At 36.0% G+C, this 20,842-nt stretch overlaps 1 protein-coding gene across 1 annotated transcript in view; it reads right to left on the reverse strand.

Moving 5' to 3' along the window:
* Nucleotides 1-20,842, reverse strand: part of LOC107090960 (matrix metalloproteinase-17-like) — a 140,439-nt gene that overhangs the window by 33,152 nt on the left and 86,445 nt on the right. Inside the window, exon 5 of the mRNA XM_015384622.1 lies at nucleotides 9,774-10,060. Coding sequence (XP_015240108.1) covers nucleotides 9,774-10,060 — 287 coding nt within the window. The remainder of the gene's footprint in view (nucleotides 1-9,773; nucleotides 10,061-20,842) is intronic.

Below are 20,842 nucleotides of genomic sequence, written 5' to 3' on the forward strand. Positions count from 1 at the left end.
TTTGGATAAAGATTTGCAAAAACGTGAGAGCATGTGTGTCATACCAAGCTAGCCTAAAACTCCCTGGTGGTAAAGAACACATCTGCATTCTGTTAACCTCACTTTGGCCTTAAAAATTAGGAGCATTTTACTGTTATGCTCCATTGAAAATGAAGGACGAGTGAAGAGGTACACCTCTTTCTGCAGCTCCTGGGATATCTAGAGGCCAAGAAGCCAATCCTAATTTAAGGAACCATTCAGAGAAGAGAGAAAAGTTGGATATAATCTTGGTCCAGACAGAGAGCTTGGTCTGAAACGAAAAGATGTCATTACAATTCTAGAGGATGAACAAGACTTAACAAGTTTGAACAGTGGTGCTGAATGTTGCCAGAGTTGTTAGAAATTTTGAATCACAGCAAAAAGGTCCTGGATTCAATTCCTTTCATCTTAAGATCCAAAATCATTAAGGCATAGGCAAGAACTGATAACTGATTTACTCAGTGACTGCTGGTGATAAGCATCAGTCCTCCAAGATCCGGATTAGGAGGAAGTTAGTGAAGGAGACTGACGGATATTAGCCTGAACTAACAGGAGGAAAACACACTGCTAATCTTTATTACATTTGACATGTCGAAATTAATTTTATTTACCTTTAAGAAACATAAAATGCAATATATGTTCCTGTGATGAAAAACCAAAAACCCAAAGTAAATGTTAATTTCTTTTATTAGGCTGTTCAGTTCAAAAGTATTCATACCCCTGACAGATTTATTTAAAGTCACATTTTGACATAGTAGCTGCAAAAGATGGAGCATCACTATACCCGTGAAAACATGCAAAACTATGAGCAATTATAAGAAGAGTTTGATTGCTGTATGTCAATCAAGATTTTAAAACAATTAAGAAGTGTATTAGGAATTTTCAGCATTCTAAAAAAAAGAAAAAAAAAAAGAAAGAAAAATCAAAATATCTAGATTTGCTTTTTAAAGTTTACTCAACAGGTTGTATGATCATTTTAGTCCGCCTGAAGGAACCTTAGATTGACTTTAAATGTGCTGCAGGATATGAATCATTATGAAATGACCTTTATCTTGCATAACCAACAAAAGTAACAGAAGGAAAGACATTTTTCAAAAAGGATTCTCAGACAGAGCGGCCTTTAGGAAAAAAAATATTTGGGGGATTTTACCAAATTTTTCCTATAAAACCAAAAAGAAATAATTTCCTCTTTACATTCCTGATAAGATAAGATATGAAAATATATTTAAATATTTATTATTCACTCAACTCTGCATAGGTATCAACTAGAAGGGCTGGCTCGTACAGAAAGTTAGAAAAGCAGTGGTTTAAAACGCCCATATGTCTTGGTGTGAAAGGTATTGAGAAATTAATGGTGTGTTTATTGATTATTTTTTTCCCCAAGTTACAATAGACATTGTACAGACTCTCTTTCCACTTGTTTTATATAGTGTTGGAATCAACCTCATTCTGATGGTGACAATGGTTTCAATGGGTAAAAGGTGCAAAAAGAACAATTGGTACAGACACACAAACTTGTTTCTTTTTTTAAACCTTGATCTATACAAACAAATAGTATTTCATAATATGCTAAAATCCTAAATACAAACATTTTTGAAAACTTGTCTTCATGTATTTAATAAAACATTAAACTCACAAAAAAAATTCTATCAACCTAGATTATTACAGGCATAAAACCCCCCAAACGGATTTGATTAATAAGAAGCTGCCGTTAAAATGTTTTCTCATATTGCTGTATTTTCTGTGTAAGTTGAGCGAGGCATGACTTTTGAAAACTAGAATGAAGCCTTTATCTTTTTCCCATTCCTGCTGAGCTCAATTTCTGATATTGATATTTCTTTACTAGAAGAGGCTTGAATCCTTAGAACTTTATGAAAAAAGTGTCTGGTGAGATGGAAAAAGTTTGAAAAAATAATTAAAGTGTGATGAAATTTTTCAGGCCTTCAAGATGTAAAACTAAATTAGCTAGATTCTCAAACTCTTGCAAATTAGGGTACATATTACCCATTCAATATCTGTCATCGAGCTAAGGACTGAGTGGAACATATGTAAAACCATATATGCATGACAGTTGTCCAAAATTACATCAATTACATTTGGAGAATCCTGTTTGCAATTTCATGCCACACATTTGCAGAAATTGGCAGAAACAGCCAATAACATAATGTACCCTACTGCACTGAGTCAGGCATTGCTTCTAAATGTTAATGTCAATATGCAGCAACTGAATTTGCATTCTGGGACAACTATTTTTCAGAGATATGGCTTCAAATTAAAAGCACACAAAGCAACTATCATTTCTGAAATGACTGTGCGCTAATTAATAGGTGTTAAGTTTGTGAACGCTACAAATAAGCGTGAAAATATCAATAACTTTAAACTACCTCTAAGATTATTTTTAGAATCATACCAACTATTATCAAAGTTATTTTACACTTGCATTACAGTCAATACTACATTACTTTAAACATTTCTACACAAGCAAAACATTCTATTATTACAAAATAGTATAATTAAATAGCTTTAAAACAAAATCAGTGTCACCGAGAAGAAAACTGAGCTTTGGGTGAAACTCTTGTAAATGTAGAAGGTTTAAGAAGTTCAATGTGAGGTGATATTGGTCTTTCTCACCGGTAATTCAGGGATGTTTAAAATCTCTGTTGAATCCCTATGTCAAGTCATTCGTGTCTACTACTTATGTGGACGAAAATGTCTAACATGGTTTTATAATGCAGAGTTACAGTGTGGATAAAAGCTTTGTAGTGGGGAAACCAAACGGACTAAGATGGTTCGCTCCTGATATGTTTTAGTCTCCTTAGCGGAGAAGTATGCTTTCTTCTCACCACTGCTATTTATTTTCAGAACAGACATAGAAAATATTTTCAGTATCCTATCTGTCTTTATGGATCGAGTCAGCTGCAGTATTTAAGGGGATAAATAGATAATGGTCGCAAACACACATCCGATCCCTCCCTTCGTTTCAGCTCTGCTTACATTTATATTACCTGTCAATACAATACTTCTTTACAAAGTGCAGCAAGTACTTATCTGCAAGTGGTGTGCTTATATGGATGCCTTTCATTTAAGCATCCTATGAAAATATAAATTATTTCTACATTTCTGTAAAAAATGAATAAAAGAAAAACTGAAAATCGCAAGTAGAGGCCTTCCAGAAAGATATACAGAAGTTACAATATCAGGCATAATTTAAGATAGAAAACAAAAAAAAGTAATGGAGCAAAGCAAGTCAGCTACTCAAACCAGAGTGTAGAAAGAGGTTAAGTGCAAGATCAATTGTGTAAAAAAGGGCAGAAAATAATTGATGTCAGAGTATATAGACGTCATAAGGCAGCTGATGTTCTCATCCTGTGGAAAACATTTTTCCAAGCTCATAAATGCCCAAGTAAAAACTATCATAATATTTCTTTTTTTCATAGGAAGTAACTAGGCCCTTTAACTTTAACATAAAGTTTTGGAAAACAAACATAACTACCCCACTTTGTATTGAAAAAAAAAAACTGAACCTTGACCTTTTAAAAGAGATGTACTTTCTTTCTCATATGGCTGAAGAATTATATCAGGTAGTAAACTTGCAGATGCAGAGCTTTGCAAAGTATTTCTGAGTCTTTAGCCTTCACAAATGTGCAATACTATATTCAAAGACTTAAATGCCTCTTATTTGAGTTTTTATGTAACTTTCTAATGTTCGGTTAATTGGTTTCTCTAAATTCTCCTTAGGGTTGAATGTGTGAATGAATTGTTGTTTGTCCTTTTTTTCTCTGTGTTGCCCTGCGATAGACTGGCGGCCAGTCCAGGGTTTACCCGACCTCTCGCCCATTGACAACAGGAGATAGGCATCAGATCCCTCGCGACCCCAGCAGGGATAAGCATGATGGAAAATGGATGGATAGATGTAACTAGTGGATAATTGGAAGGTACTGTCAGGCAAAAAAAAAAAAAAATGAATAAATAAATACATTTTGTTTTGTTTCTCCTTACTCTGATTCCCCTAAATACATTCTGGAGAGTCTACCTGTCCCCTTTATTTATATTTTAGTATTTATAGTCCATCCTAAATGATTCATTCTCGGAAAAAGTCCAGTTGTTATAAGAAGCCTTCAGAGATTTGTTAGAGAACATTAAAGAAGAAACCATCACGATGACTCAGAACAATGCAAGACAGGTCAGGGATGAAGTTTTAAGTTCAAAGCAGTATGGGCTGATAAAACAATACTCCAAGCATTAAGCATCTCTTGAAGCGCGGTTCAGTCTATCTCTAAAAAAATGCAGAGATGAATCAATTCACACAAAGTGGACAGCATAGTTAGAGAAAATCTCCATGGTAACGCTGAACAAGCTGGAGAGATCAAAGCTCAGGTGGAGAAATTGGTTGAGAAGACAACAACAAGTCGTTGACTCCACAGATTTATCCTTTATGGGAAATTGTTGAAAAAGAAAAGGACTGCAGATGATACAATAAATGTTTGGAAGAATATCTGGTCAGATAAGATCAAAGTTTCCTCTTAAACGAATGGAAGATGATAGAACTGTGGATGTAAATAAATGTACACAGCAAACCTGGAAGGATACATGTTATAGGGTGCACCGGACGCCAAATCAGGATAGAGGTTCATCCTCTTTCCTGGACAACACTCCCTACAATTCAGAATGAATTGTAGGGAGTATTGGCCAAGTGGTCAGAGCAGTGCAGTTGTACTCGGAGAAGGTTGCAAGTACCCGGTTCAATCCCCACATCCTCCACTCTGAGTTCTTGAGCAAAACCCTTAACCCCACACCGCTCTACGGGCGCCACACAACCGCATCCAAAGGGGATGGGTCAAATGCAGAGGTGAAGGTCTCCATTGTGGGACAATAAAGGGATTTACATATCAGATCATGAACCAAATTGCAGCCACAGCCTAATGTATTGATGTGATTTAATTAATTAATCTAATTACAAACTGGAAACCAGGTAAAAGAGCAAAAGTTGAAAATTGCTGCTCACATTCAATATGCTGTCCATTAAATACAACTGACCTCGAGTTTTTTTAAGTATTTATAATTTTATCTTTGGTTCGTGTAACTTTTCTGTACTGTTTTAACTTAATAATAATTTGATTTATTGTTTTATTTTGTTCTACAAAACCAAATTACTAGGGATGAACGATATAATCGGCCCCCTATCGGTACCGGCCTTAAAACTGAATATCGGACATCGGCCACCCTACCGATATTTAACCCGATATTTGATCAGCTTTTGAGTTTCTAAAGTCTAAAAAAAAAAAAATACTACTTCTTCTTCTTCCTCAAAAACTTCTTTTTTACAGACTTAAAAACTTCTAAAGACGAGGGAAAAAATGTTGATACATTAAAATATCACAATATCTTAATATGCTGATATATTGCCATTTAAAAACACCATATCAATCTCTTTTACTAATGAAATATTGCTATATGTCATTGTTATGCTACGAACTCCCCCGAAAATTCACGAAATTTTGCCATATTTTTAGATGTTGATATATTTTACTAACAAAAAATCTCAAGAATTTGCAAAATATCACGAGAGTTTGTAACAGAACGATGAAATTTCACGAGATTTTGAAAGTAAAACAGATCGATATCGCGTTTTTAAAAATCAATTTGATATCAGCATATGAAAATATATTTGAGTATATTATTTTTCAAAGTGTCAGAAATGGATAACAAAACTTCTATTTTCAATGACTACTTATTTTTGTCCAGCTTTAACATCGGTATCGATATCGGTTATCGCCAACATGAGTTTTAAAATATCGGCATATCGGATATCGGCCAAAATCCCAATATTGTGCATCCCTACAAATTACTGTAGAATTTGAAACATTTACAGAAAAATTACAGTGTGTGTGGGGGAAATTTCCATTTTAAAATAAATAAAATACATATATTCTTTAATGGAAATGGGCAAAGATTTTACGGTGTGCATGAGCAAAGCTTCAGGTTCAAGATTGCATGATGTTGCAGCTATATTTGAAGTGAAAAAAAATTTGATTCATGTGCTACTTTGCTTTGGTTTATTACATGTGACTCATAAAAAAAGACATTGAAGTTTGTGGGTTTACTGCAACAAAAGGTGAAAAAGTTAATAGGATAAGAAAACATTTGTAATGTGTTGTATAAAGGAGGAATTTAAAATGAGAAAACATAAGGATCTGAATGACTTCCTGGGATTTTTTCTTGCAGGTCAAAGTGTAAACTAGATGTGTTGCTGGCGTTTCCCGACAGGCTGTGATTACGGCTAAGGTCACAGATGCAGGAACCTTAATGATCCACAAAGGGAGTAAAGCCTGACCTATGTGGTTCAATTTGAGGTAAAATGTACTGCTGGAAACTTTAATACTAGTTATTGGAGACACCTAAGGGAAGACATGGACTGATTCTCATTCGTGGCACAGAGTAGTTATCCCTTGTCTGGATGTTAGTGTGTTTCAAGCAAGTAATGGGATCGCAAGAATCAGACCATGACCTGATGGACGAGGGTGGCTTGGACTGATGAATCATGTAGATAAACCGGAGCATTCCTGGCACTTATCTAAGGAGAAGATGGAGGAATTATACAAGGGAGGTAAACAAGTGAGCAACCCTGCAGAGGTCATATGATACTTTTTGTCGATTCTCTGCCAAGAACCATGAAACATATATGGATGCAGTTCATGAAGATGTGGCTGAGGTCATCAGCAGAACATTTTGCCAATGTTAGATAGAAATTGATATTTTTGTATTATTTATAATTTCTTATTATGGATAATAATTAGTTCAGGAAAATGTAGACCCCTGGGTCTATCTTTCTGAAATAACCCCAAATCATCAGCTAACCACCAAGAAATGGAGCATGTTTATTTTTTATCCTTGGCCAAAAAGGACAAAAATCACTACATGGAAACTCTCTGGTTCTAATTCATTATCGAGGGACACTTTATTACAGTCTGTTGGCTCAGTGTGTTATTCTTTATTGAATATACGAGCAGTCGTTTTGTTTTTAAAACCTTTTTATGGATCTGTTATGTCCTACTGACAGAGAATATTGACCAGCTGTTTTATGGTAATTTTCCCGTTTAAGGTAGTTATCAACATTTCTACAAAAATATGTGATTAACATGAATTGTAATGTTTCAAATAATCTTATCAAGTTTACTTTCAGCCTAACACTTTCAGCTACCAGACACAGCAAAAATGTCTCCCTTTATTTATTACCATAAACAGTAACATCAAAGGCAAGATATTCATCCTCATGTCTCTTCTTTTCTTTTCATGTTTTTATGTCGTGTCCCGTTAATGGATTCACAACATTTATAGGCAAACAAATAGACACCTGAGAGTGATAGTAAAGATATAGAGTAAAAACTCTTGATGAGAACAACTTTGCTCTTAGCAATATTGCAGCACACTATAAGTTTTAGCCAAAGTTTTATTTGTGATCTCAAAACTTTTGCAGATAGTCTTTTATGCAAAACAAGGTCGTTGGATGAGCCTACTTCAGTAATTAGCTTCTGCTTCACATTTAAGGATATATAGGTTGAACAATGATGCAGAGTATTCATGGAATGGCTCTTTTAACCTTCTACACTGGCTTTTAATCGATTCTGAAATTATTTAAGGACCAGGTGTTGGTTTTGAACACAGTATAATAACCAATGTCATTGTTAGAAGTTTTTTCAAAGTATATTGATTTTCCACAGCAGAATGCGATTAAAAAGTTACAACATTTGTCCATTATTAGCTTAGAAACCATATGTTTTATTTTAGATAGTTTCAACAAATATCAACATTTAGTCCATGCAGGAGTTATATGTTTTTCTTTATTCTAAAACCTGAAATGGAAAATGGAAAGAAAAAAACTACCGGTATTTCAGATACTTAACAAAAGAATACTTGGTTATTTTTTATCAAAAGTTTATGAGATGTTTGCATCTCAAATCGACTTTGTTAAAGATTCGCTGGATTTTAAAGGTTGCAGACCCCTGATTTAACTGATTTGAGGTCTATGGGGTGATTCTTGTCAGAGAATGGGCTTCTGGAGTCAACAAATCATTTCTATGTCATGTTTTTGTTCTACCCAGCCTCTGAACCAGGTGATTTCAATCTGGTTTATCTATGTAGATTGAACTCACCAGGTTCAGTGGCTAGGTAGAACAAAAACATGACAGAAATAACTTGTTGACTCCAGATCGCCTATCTCTGTTTTTTGTGCCACCAGCCTGAGAGCAAAATTACCAGTTAGAGCATGCATTGAGACAGAGTGTAGAGACGAAACCGAGTGCACGCAGAAAAGGAGGGAAGCAGGGGCAAAAATGGGAGAGCAGTTTGTTAGATTTGAGGGTGCACAAGACACGTTTTGAGGCACACTGCACATCGATCAGGTTGGTGGCACAAAAGATATGCCATAAAAATCCAATCAGGGTGCTTAGCAGACATCCATGAAGAGCGCTGAGACGATTGACCCTGACCGTTAAGTCTGCAATAGTTCTTGGTTACCAGCTGTCTGGTGTAAAGGGATGTTTTTAGCCAAAATGGTCATTTTCCCCATTAAAATGGTGATACAAACTGAGACCATTGAAAAAAGTGTGTCAAGGAGCCACATTTATTAGAATATTATCCATATATGATGCTAAAATAAGTAGAAGAAAGGATTTTATACTTCCAAATAATCCTTTTAAATGTACTTCACTACTGAGGAGAGTCATTTCCTGAAGCAGGATGAAGAATTGCTTCTCTGTCATAGGTATGGTAATGATGATTTTAAAAGTGCTGTCTTGCAGTTTGCTGAGTAATTCCTTGATGCAGACTAAGGCGAAAAACTGGATGTGAAGTGAGACAGTGAAAGCAGCAGATAATGGAGTACTAGGTCTAAATATAAAGGCAGCAGGATTCTATGCACTATGTGCCTTTACCTCAAAAAGAAAAAGAAAAGCTTTGATATACTAATATTCAAAACCTTGGAAAATCTCTTTATCATACTGTGTCAGTCTTTTGCAGACCATCAAACTATAGCAAAGCTGCCAGGTGACCTTACTGTTGACCATGCTTCTAGAAACTCTATTTCACTAAAGTTGCTTCTAATATTATCCATTTAAAAAGTTGGCGTCCATGTAAAATGCAAATTTCAGACACAATAAGTCAACTCTTTCATCCCAATAACTTAAAGGTAAAAGACAGAAATGTAAGCTGTCAGGCTTTCAACAAATCTCCATGGCACAACAAATTGGAATCGATGAAAGCTGACAGTGAAATTCAATTACTTTTGCTGATTGCTAAAAACAGATTTAATGGCTATCAGCAGGCGTGTATGTGTGAGCTGTTTGTTTCTGGCAGCGGCGGAAAATAAAAAGGATGCCTTTTATGCTTCCTAATAAGCTTGTGATAAAAATCAGTGCTCCTTTAGTCGCCACACACAGACCATTGAATGTTATATTGTTACTTCAAACAAATGAAAAGCTAATTATAAAATCTGAATCATGACCAGACTAGACAAAGGCACAGCTTGCCTTGCAGGTGCAACCAGAGTTTTAGTTTCAAAAACAAAAGCTTTATTTTTTTTTTCCCCCCCGGTTTTTCTTCAGTCTATTTTTTTCTCTTCTTTTTTTATAGAGTCATAAAATGTTTTCGAAATCCTCTTTGTGTGACGTTTTCTCAAGATTCCGACATTTTTCTTAGTATTTAACTTAATACATTCAGGTTTAAGCACTTGTATTTATATAGTCTTTATTTCTCACCTGGTGATCTGAATGTCCAGGCCTCATCATCGTCAAAGTGTGTATCGCCTGCGGTGAACCTCTCCCCAGGAAAAAAAGCATGCGCCACTGTGCCCCCAGGCCCATCGAAGGGGTATCCATCATTATGGTCGGCTTTAGTGAAGTCTATCTGAATGTCTGCATCGCTGCCGGCCACCTCATGGAAGTTCAGAGGTGCGATATCACTCCAGACCTTCAGGGCGTAGTACATGAGGGCCCGAACTGTGTCCCTGCCCAGTAAGGCTGAATCCTTGGGGAAGGTTCTCACTCTAAGAAAGAAAATAGGAGGTCATATAATGATAAGAGATGGGATGAGTTCATCATTATTAACAGTTTGAAACACACACATAGTGACCTTGCAATTTGTTTCTGTTGTGTGGGTAAATAAATGCAGATATTGGCTTTTTATTAACCTATCCATAAACAAAAGCTCCACAAAAAAGGTGAAAATATAAAAAAAGTCTAAAGTGTTTCTCTTGAATAGGGGCTGTACTTTTCTTTTGAGGTAGTTGTGTCCCCATTTTTTATATATTCTTTTTTTTGACATATTTCAGAGCATTGCAGACGGAATTCATTAACGTCTGCTTTCACAGTATGTATTTCTGAGCCATCACTTTTTAGCTAATGATTGTCACAGGTCGGGGGATATTTGCATATTTGCGTTTCAGTTCCTTTTTTTTCCCAGCAGTATTTAAAATTGACTCAGTGCAGTAAAGTTACAGTAAGCCTTACAAGAGCCGGCAGCATATTCTTAATTAAATGTAATTATCAGTGATCAGACAGGTAAAGTAATGCAAAACAAACAGGTATCCAATCCAACAGCATGTGCTCTAACATAGAGTATATTGACCTATGGATTTTTAATTAAAATTTCAACTTTATAGAAAAATTGGAAATTGCTATTAAGCAGTTAGATGGACAAAAAGCTATGAAATAAAAGCAAAAAAAATAAATAAAAAATGTGACTATGTGGCAAATTCTAAAGTAAATTCTAATTTCTATAGAAACTAGAATGAGATTGGGGCAGGTGTTCAACTTCCTGCCCTAGACCAACAGCTAAAACAGTATGATTTAGATTCAATTATAGGTTAGAATGATCCAAAGTCAAAATCCATCACAGGGTTTGAGCTAGAGCTGATCTTTACATATGCTCTGAATCAAAGGTAAAGAGGAGGGTTTTCATGAATTTTTGAAAAGCCCCGCCGTCTCCACTTTAAAAAAGAAAATGGACATGCACGACCCTGTACCCGCTCCTGAGAGGGAACGCCTATTAAACGCGTGCGAGAGCATGCATGAGCCCATTTCTCCTCATGCATGCTCTATTTCAATTGGTAATTCTGTGCAAAGGAAAGGCTCAAATATCGGCCTGTATATGTGAAAAACTGGTAGATACATTATCTGAAATACTAGTAGCTGTAATAGCAGTGAAATATGGATCTACAAAGTACAAATGTGTGACACCATTCAGATTGTGTGAAAAAATTTAAATTTTAATTGGCAAAAGCACTTCACTAACGCACTGCAGGAGATATTGAGAGTATGAGTATGTTTACTTAGAAAAAGATCCAACAATTTTATTCCTAATTGTTCCACTTAAGCTCTTCAGAGATCATGAAAGTTTGCCAACACCCATAGTTTCACTTCATGTCTAAAGCCTGTTGTTCTGCTCCCAGAACGTTTTTAACCCATCTAGTGATGCAAATGAGTTCATTAGTGCAGCTAATTAATGCATTAATTAACAAACATGTCTGTATCAACATGTTGTCACAAAACAGATGGAAGCGAGTAGCTTGAATGCAATGTTGGCTTAAAGCAAAAATGAAATGGGCACTTGAAAATTGGGTTTTCGCCATTAATATGCAAATGTAGTCAGCGAGTTGCAGCTAAATGTAATCGGACCATTTGTTTGGAGGGAGACTTGTAGAGTACAGTGTGACAAAACTTTTGTCTTTATTTGTTTGCCAAAATGGGACTGCATAGTCCATTTATTCATACAGTACCGCCTGAGTGTTTGACCGCCGCTGCTAACCACAGTTAGACAAGGTCACTGCAAATGGATCAGCGCCTCCACAGACAATTCACCTGCTGATTAGTCTTAATTCAAATCGACGAGGGAGGCTGATTGTGTATGTCTGTGTGTTTCAAGAGAATGTTTGCTGGAGAAAAATGGAGAGACAGAGTGGATGGTTTTGACAGATATAGGCATGTATGTGCATCTAAATGCCGTGTGCATAAGTGTGCAAAAGTGTGTGTGTGTGAACGCAATTACAGGTAAGACTGCCAAGGTTAGAGCACTCCTGCTCTGCATCTTAGATGAACTATGGAGTCTCTGTGAACTGCCACTGCTCACATGCAGAGACAACCCTCGCATGAAAATTAAAGTAAGCATCTTTCCCCACAGTGCCTTCTTTAAATTTGATTATCTTTTCAGAGTGGGGACTCACCAGTGTGTCAAACACCTTGATTCAAACTGCCTTATTGATTACATTTAATCAGGCAACCAAATGCATTCAGATCTGATCTTTATTAAACAGATAGTTTTAATTAAGTCCTCACTACTGTGTATTTATGGCCTGATTGTTTCCATTGAGCTTTAATGAGAGTTTAAACAACAACATTATATCATTTTAATTAAGAATATTTAAAATTATTTCATTGCCTGTTTTTCCTGCACGATGTAACCCGAGTCAAAAGATCTGCTTTCTATGATAAAATGTATTTATTTCTAAAAATGGAAAACACATACAGATATAATTCAACAAATTAGACCATTAATTCAGATTGGGCTTGTTTTTAAGCTAGAGGATACTTTAGAAAGAACAGCCTTCAAAACAAGTATTAAACATCATTTTTATTCATTCCCATGGATTTTTCATGGGTTTAATGTTATATTCTAATTTATGAAAAGTTAATGTTGTGGTTTTAATTAGGTTTAAGAAGAAATCATAATTAACTGAAATAGAGGCTTGAAAACACGAGTCTGTATGTAATTAATTAAAGTGTTACACTTAGTGTAATGAGTTACAGAAATACATGAACTTTTCAGAAGTATACTGATTTACTGAGAGGTTCCTGTAAAATCACTGCTGTAGATATGGTGCCATAATTGTCCTGCTAAATACACCTTGTGCCTTCAGAAATGGACACTTTGTGATTTATCTTAAGTGTATATATTAGTCTATTTTGTTGCATGCCTTATACCTAAGTGCTTTAGATATTTTTATAATTTTATTTACCTATTCCATATTATATGTTTCATGTTGCACAATTGTACCACAAAAAATTCCTTTGTGAACTCCTTCACTAACAATGGCATTAAACCTGATTCTGATCCAGAAAAAAAGGAACTCCAAGCAAATACAGTGATGATAAAATGCCAACTTTATGTTGTTGCATAAAGCCCAAATGATAGAGGGAAAATAATCATAATAATAATAAAAAAAAAAGAGTCAGACTGGGATTTTGATTCAGAATGGTATCTGAGGAAATACATGTAATAAATACATCACAAAGAGTTTTATAATTGTTATATTTTTTCATTTGTATTTAGGATATTTAGAGAAAAAAAGAGGAAGTTAAGAAAAAATAAAAATGGGACCAAATGAAAGATGGTAAAGTGACACAAAACGATGCACATTTGCTGAATCTTTGTGAACTATGTGACTTGTCAGTGTGAGACTATGCTCATTTGCTCTGCACATCTGCTTCTAATAAAGTCACAGAAAGAAAAAATGCATCTCTTTGCACATGGATTTTATGCAAAACAGAAAAAAATGAGAAATGTTTATGTTAGTTATAGCTGAATAAACCTTTTGTATGACACAGATTTTGAGAAAAAACACTGCAATGTGAACGATGGTGGTAATATTGGTTGAAGAGAAAAAAAAATGGAGAGACAAAACTACTTATTATGCTGTGGATTTAAGCTAAAACAGAGTAGGGATGTCCCAGAAAGCAGAATAAACCATCTCTGGATGGAATGTTTTTTGTTAATAATCCTTTAACTGCTCTGCGACAGACTGGCGACATGTCCAGGGTGTACCCCGCCTCTCGCCCATAGACTGCCAGAGATAGGCACCGGCCCCTCTGCGGCCCTGACAATATAAGCTGGAGAAGATGGATGAGTAATCCCTTAAATCAAATATATATAATTTTTACACAGTATTTAAGATTATTTTATGTCTTCAGAAGAAAAAATAAATAAATAAAACCGTTGTATCAATCGATGTTCCAATATATATTATTCCAAACAGAGAGCTTCTTAAAACAGAAGTGTGAGACATAAGAGTTATTTGTAATAACGATCTGTCCTCATTAAGGAATGGGAGTATAGTCAACATCCTGTGATACAAATTTAAAACCTATTTTTTATTTATTACATGAAAAACGGTTAATACAAATGTCAAGAAAAACAAAGTGTTTTATTTTGAAAAAAAAATTAGGGCCAAACATTATTAGAGACTAAGGAGAGTGTTAATCCTACTATTAAATACAAGATAACTTCAGCAACTACTTACTTACGGTAGAACAAATGAATGAAAGGGAAAACAGCATTTTGTAATTTCTGCTGTGACTCATTTAAAACAACCACTTCACTTATTTATGTAGAAGTGGCCTTTTAAATGTGGTTTATTCCTGATGCAGTCAGATGTTGCTGTGCTGAGTCTGTAGCTAAAGAGAGGAAAAATGTGACGAACAAAGCAACAAGAAATTTCTGACATTTGAACTGTTTAAATGTAGGTTTTGCACTGACTTTGCACTTTTAAGTTAGAGAATCAGAAGAAAATACTTTTAATATAGGGTTTTCTCATTTACTGATTGATTAATAAAAAAAGTATACAGTTTAGAGAAAACCTCAGCTTCCTGAGTCTGAGATTAGTTTCTTACTTTCAGCAGACATGCACATTTGTGCAAGTTGCAAATTATCTCTGGTCTGAGTGTTTGGAACCCACAAAGGCATTGTCACTCTCACAAATGGACAATATTTTAAGCAATGAGCAGTTTGCTTACTTTTTTCCTTGGATCTCTGGTGTTTCATGGCTGCAAACATGGCCCTCAGAGCCATACTAACACTTACCAAAACTGCTGTCGCTGCTGCTGCTAATTAAACCCTGCTTTAATTCTCACATCCATCTGCAAAGAATCCATTTTCCCTAAGGAAGAGTTATTATCATCACTGGCCACTATCTGCTCTAGTTTACCACATGAGGAAAAACAAGGTCACATTCAAACATTTGTGCATATTCCCATTAAACCTTATTTTCCTGGGGAGCTGTCTGAATAATCTTGTTTGGTTATGAAGAAATATATCTACAGAAAAAAACTTAGCATAGTGTGACCCGAATGACTAAAAATCCATAAAATACGGTCAGTTTCTGAGGGCAGCATTACAAGTACATTACACTGACAGATGCTATTCAGCTCTCCAAGAATAAGCCGGTGGATTAATCACAGAATTGAATGCCTGTTTTCTTGGTATTATTCTAATCATGACTTAGGCAAACTTATATAGTGATAAACGCATTAGCAAGCATGGTTTAGTCAAAAGTGCAGACGCCAGAGTTTTTGGCTCCAGCACAAAGCAGGACTCATCAGCTGCTCGGTGGCTGGAGGGCTGTTTAGCAGCAATAGAGCTTCAGAGAGTGCATCATTGACTTACAAATAAATATCTGAGGACAGAGTGTGCTGTCAGACTCTTCCACATCAATCAAATTTAATACCTACATAAAGAAGTGCTTACATCAAAGAACACCCTGACACTACAGCGCACGCAGTCCTGGACGGACCCAGGATCATTTGCTATGGAGCTTAACAGGCAAAGAGGGAAGAAGAGGAGCGAGATGAAAAAGAGCGAGAGGAAAGAGATAGGAGTATTGTTAGAGCCTGGGGGGGAATGCTGGAGGTAAAAGCAAGAAAAGAGATAAAATATGCAAGTAACAGTGTGAATCCGGAGGCAGTTGCAGTTATTTATGCATTTATTTCAAAACTCTAAGCAGCAGCTTGATACTAATGCATTCAGAAATCACAAACATGGTCCTTTTTGTATTCATTATAAAAGTAAATTGGGTGGAGATCTTTATTTCAGCTGTTTTAAATATGAACTGGACTTTTGGTAAAGATTTTCATCCATATTTCACTGAAAGTTTCAGAAGTTAGAGCTTAAAATAGTTTACTTTCCCCCCTACCATTACATGATGAGGACAATCTTCTGTCCTTTGTTGCTCTTTAGAGGAACATTTTGTTCACCTTTTACAACCTGATCCAATCTGTTTTAAAGGGCTAAAAGTTCCCCTTACTGGCACATATTTTTTCTGAGTGTGGAGCGCATTAAATTACTCCAGTACTTCCTGCAGGAAAAATAAATAGAGATTAGAAAATAAACCAAAATCAGGCTGTACAAATAATTCTGAAACGGTACAGACAAAACAATTTAATGAACTTTTTTTTACAGAAGAAAACTGACATAAAAGGCGGAGTTGAAATTTCTAATGGGGTTAAACATTGTATGCCAGTGGATTGACAAAGCAGAGCAGCTGAAGAAACATTTTAAAGAATGAACAACAACTACTATGTTAAAGGTATAGTGGAGGATTTTCTTTTTCCGGGTGGATCATTAAAATAAGTGGTCCTCTTAATTGTCAATCATTCTAGTGATATGTTTATGTAAGGCCGTCCTACATTCCCATTTTGACTTACCGGCGGTGAGTCCGACATAGTTGAAAACGTTTTCTTCTTTTGGAAAGTAACCTAGTATGAGTGATGCAAAAAGCAACTTTTAAACAGAGTGTGCACGAGCAGAAATGGGCTTGTGCATGCTCTTGCATGTGTTTAATAGGGTACAGAGTTGTGCACGTGCATTTCAGTACTACTGCATCTCAGTAGTGGGTACAGTGTTGTGGGTGTACTTTTCTTTTGTGGAGAGGGCAGGTCTTTTGAAAAATTCGTGAAAATCCTCCACTTTACCTTTAAAGTCAATGCTTATGTTAATCTATAATATTTGGACCATAGGAGAGGCGTAGTGCTAAATGAATTTGCTATAAATTCAAGATGATCAGCTAAGGTTGATTCTGGCATTAATGCTTTTAAATTGCCCCAAATAATATTGAATGACAGTGATTATAGAAATAAATCCCTTATTACAGATGTTTACAGAAAGGTTTTCACTGAGTAGTTGGGATGTATCAACCAAAGATCCAAATGCAGCACTCAGTGGAAACATCGTTCTAGTGTGTAGTCAAAAAAACATCAGAGAAAAACTATTATGCTGTAAACCATAATGAGTGCATGTAAATTGAGATTAATGATCAACTGGTTCGGGGGGCATCTGAGACCAAAATTGCCTATAAATTCCACTTTTTTTTAACCTTGTTATTCTTAACCATTAAAGAAAAAAAAAAAACTTTTAAAAATCGTCCAACACTTTTCTTTCCTAACCAAGCATTTTGTATTATAGATTTGCGTATTGCATGTAAGCTGCTGTATAGTACAGTGAAGAAACTTCACAAAAACGTTTTACACTCCAGTTAATTCACATGCTCATAATAATAATAATAATTTAAATGAAAATGTTTAATTCCCTTCTTAGCAAAAACCCATATTTTCACCTTTGAAAGACTAAAGAAAACACATCTGTTCTTTCAACCAATCATGCCTGCTCTGTGTTCTCTACTACAAGAAGTAGACAGGTTACTTCTTCTGCAATAAAAAAAGAAAAAAGAAAAGCCTTTTTTTTTTTTCCAGGAGCCAAGTTGCAGGTGGTTTAGGTTAGGATATTGGATGTAGTTAGTTGATAGAAGGGTGTGGATTATTAGCTAAACGCTGCTGTTATTTAGCAGCAAACCTCACAGTAGTCTCCATGCTGGTCGTCTTTAGCAGATGTTGACTTCATAGCTCCAGTACAGCGAGCAGCGACGGATGGTTGCCCCTTTTTTTCAGGTCAACTGACACAACACTCACATCATGATGCCCTCAGAAACAGTTTGAACTTCTGACTGAGAGCCTTCAGAGATGTGGTGGGATTATTTCAACAAGGCCCGCCTGCAGGGACAGAGTCTCCAGGTAATTTGTTTTCAATAAGCCATGACTATCCTTGCCCCTGGTGACAGGTGATTCATCCCTCTGAGCTCATCACTCTCACAGCCTGAGCAGCTGCTGAAAACGCTTGCGCTGCTCAGCGCATTCCAGCTGGATGAGCCCGACATGTATCCCTGGGAATCAGTGGTGGATGATTTTCCTCAATTTATGTCCACTGCAGCTACAGGGGGTGGCCTATCAAACACATCAGCTACTGTGCTGTTTCACAGAGCCATGGTGCCTACCTTGATTTTTATGAGCCATTGCTGCATAATGAAGTGAGTCTGAAGTCAGAACGTGGGTATAAGAAACCACAGTTCCTCTTCTGATTGCAAATCAGAAAACCAATGGGATACTCTTTTCTGCTAACCACTAATAACACTAGCTAATAATGTTGAAGTCCATTCTTTGCATTTAATGAGAAAAAAGATATCAGAAGTCTGCAGCTATCAGTATAAATTGCATACATGGCAGCCGTATTGGATTTTGAGGTCAGGGATGTTGGAACAGACTCTCCAGCTTAGATTTCTAAATTCGGGGAGACTGCTTATTTATTCTAATTGGAAACAGAAGTTTCTAAATGAAAATTGAATCCATTACACCACCTCCTTAAGCCACACATATGATGCAATTAAATAAAAAACATATCTATCTTTTAATTCTTTCTTCTGAAAAAAAAACTACTTGCTTTCTTTTCATATGTTTGTTAATAAACCGACACTTGAAAACCTTACACTTTACAGATGTGGCAATTGTTATAAAATGTTGTGGCATATTTTCCAAGTAACAACTTATGTATGTATGCACCATGCATGAGGTTATTCCTATAGCTTTGTAACCATTATCCAGCTCTACTTCCATGTTGTTTGTTCCGATTTTAACTAGCACAAGCCGTCCAGCCTTGTTCCAACAGCCTTCCCTACAGCTGAAGGTTCCTGCTCATCGACCTGTTTCTTCAATCCTCCAGCGCCCTGATGTCCTGCTTTCTTGCCTCGTTGTGCTTGACTTTGCTTTCTTTCTGTCCTACCTTGGATCTATTAAGCCTCTTCATTTCATTATCTCTTGGTTTGGTGGATTGGCCTTTAAAAATTCATGTTTCATGATATATCACTTTAGGTTGATCTGGTTAGATCCAGTTGCATAACAGTTGAGTGTTTTTTTTTTTAAATGTACTGCCAATATTTATTTCTTGCCTAGTTTGATGTACTGGTATTGAACTGTTTGTGCTGCTGTTGTGTTACGCCATTATGTAGTTAAATATAGCAGGCTTAACTCATGCTTTCCTTTTCTTTTCTTTCCTTTACCTTCCAAAGGGTCAGAATATGATCAGACTTTGATGACATTTAAAACAAACACCTCACAACATGCCATTCTCTGTAAGCCCCCCCCAGTGGATCTACATGATTTAACTGGATTTTCATAATTTTATTTATTTTTCAACTCTTATCTTATTCCTAAAATGAACACAACAAATAACATTAAAGAAGGAAAACTATTAAATGATATATTATGATGTACTTTTACAGATAGGAAGATACTGAATAGTAAAAGCAATTTAATGTTTGGATAAACTGTGTGTGATCGACATGTGGGTGAAGGAAAACACTTTTTTAATTGTTTGGGCTTGATATGATATAAAAATAAAGTCTATACTGCTAATTTGGGGCAAACTGTACTGCAGCAGTTATGAATGCACAAGGAGAAGGATGGTGGAAAGTACCACACAAACCCTCCTCTGATGCCATAAAATGTTTCCAAATTTGGCAAACCTTGTTTCCCTTGCAAGCAAGATGAACTGTCGTGAGATGTGTAAATTCACCATCTCACGAAAATACATCTTGCCAGAAGCCAACAGATAAATTATCATCAATACGGAAAGGTTTCGTGTCAGTGAAATGCAATGACGTGTATGACATCAAAGCATCAACCAGAAGCTGAAGGCTGAAGCAAAACAAACATGGCGGCTCCATTTTTAGCAGGAATACTCTCTATTTTCTTTATGAAAAATAAGCACAAAAATAAACAGTTTTTGCCTTTGTGGATGGTAAGATGTTTGCTCAATTCTCCCAAATGGATTGGAAAATAGCTTGATTTATCAGTTAACTCTGTGAAACAAATCAAGCATATGACATTTCAAAGCTGCTACCACTGCTGTGATTGGCTAAAAGCTGGGACATGGGAGGCTGGTAGAGTAGTAGTGGTTTAAAAGTTCCCCTTCAAACTAAAAGACAGCCAAATGACGGCTGGTTACCAGCCAAGATCAGCCAAGCATAAAAGCCTCCAAGTCAGAGTCCCATCACTGAAACGGGAACTTTTAAACCTCCACTACTGTACCCAATCAGCTCAAGGAATTCTACTGAGTTTCCCTCCCTGTAGGGAACCCTTTCTAAAGGAGTCTTCGAAGATTGATAGTGTGCAGTTCAATTTAAATTCTGCACAGTATCAATCCGGTTTATGCAAGGTTAACATTTTATCTCAGTTTTCTATTTTTTCCAAACTTGACGATCCTATTTCTGAATTGTCTAGCCAGAAGAGGAAATGTCACAAGCGAAAGGTGAAAGGTCATCAGTGAGGTCCAAGCTGAGATAAATACCTTTGTGGAGTCAAAAAAAAAAAAGTTCTGCTATGTTATTTCTCCCCTAAAGTGACGGCAGGAAAACCTTCTCCGGTTCATGACATCAAAAAATCTCATTTGAGGACTCAGCCACCCCTATAACTCCTGGATCACCATAAGGATGGAGACAGGAGGTCCTGTTTAAGACAGGAAATTCAGGGTATCACAAAAAGATAAACTGTATATTTTCACCCTATCCTCAAACAGTCGTCTGCTTATTTAACTAAATGAATCAGAGTTTTGGTCACCTAGAGAATCTATCCTCACTTGGACGGTTACCTACATGTCTTTGTATTTCACTTTCCTTCTATATGTGTGTGTAGATGTATGCAATAGAGTTTAAAAACTTTTTTTCTTATATGTT

This window comes from Cyprinodon variegatus, unplaced genomic scaffold, assembly GCF_000732505.1.
Source record: "Cyprinodon variegatus isolate N-32 unplaced genomic scaffold, C_variegatus-1.0 Scaffold318, whole genome shotgun sequence".
In the NCBI taxonomy this organism is placed as follows: domain Eukaryota; kingdom Metazoa; phylum Chordata; class Actinopteri; order Cyprinodontiformes; family Cyprinodontidae; genus Cyprinodon; species Cyprinodon variegatus.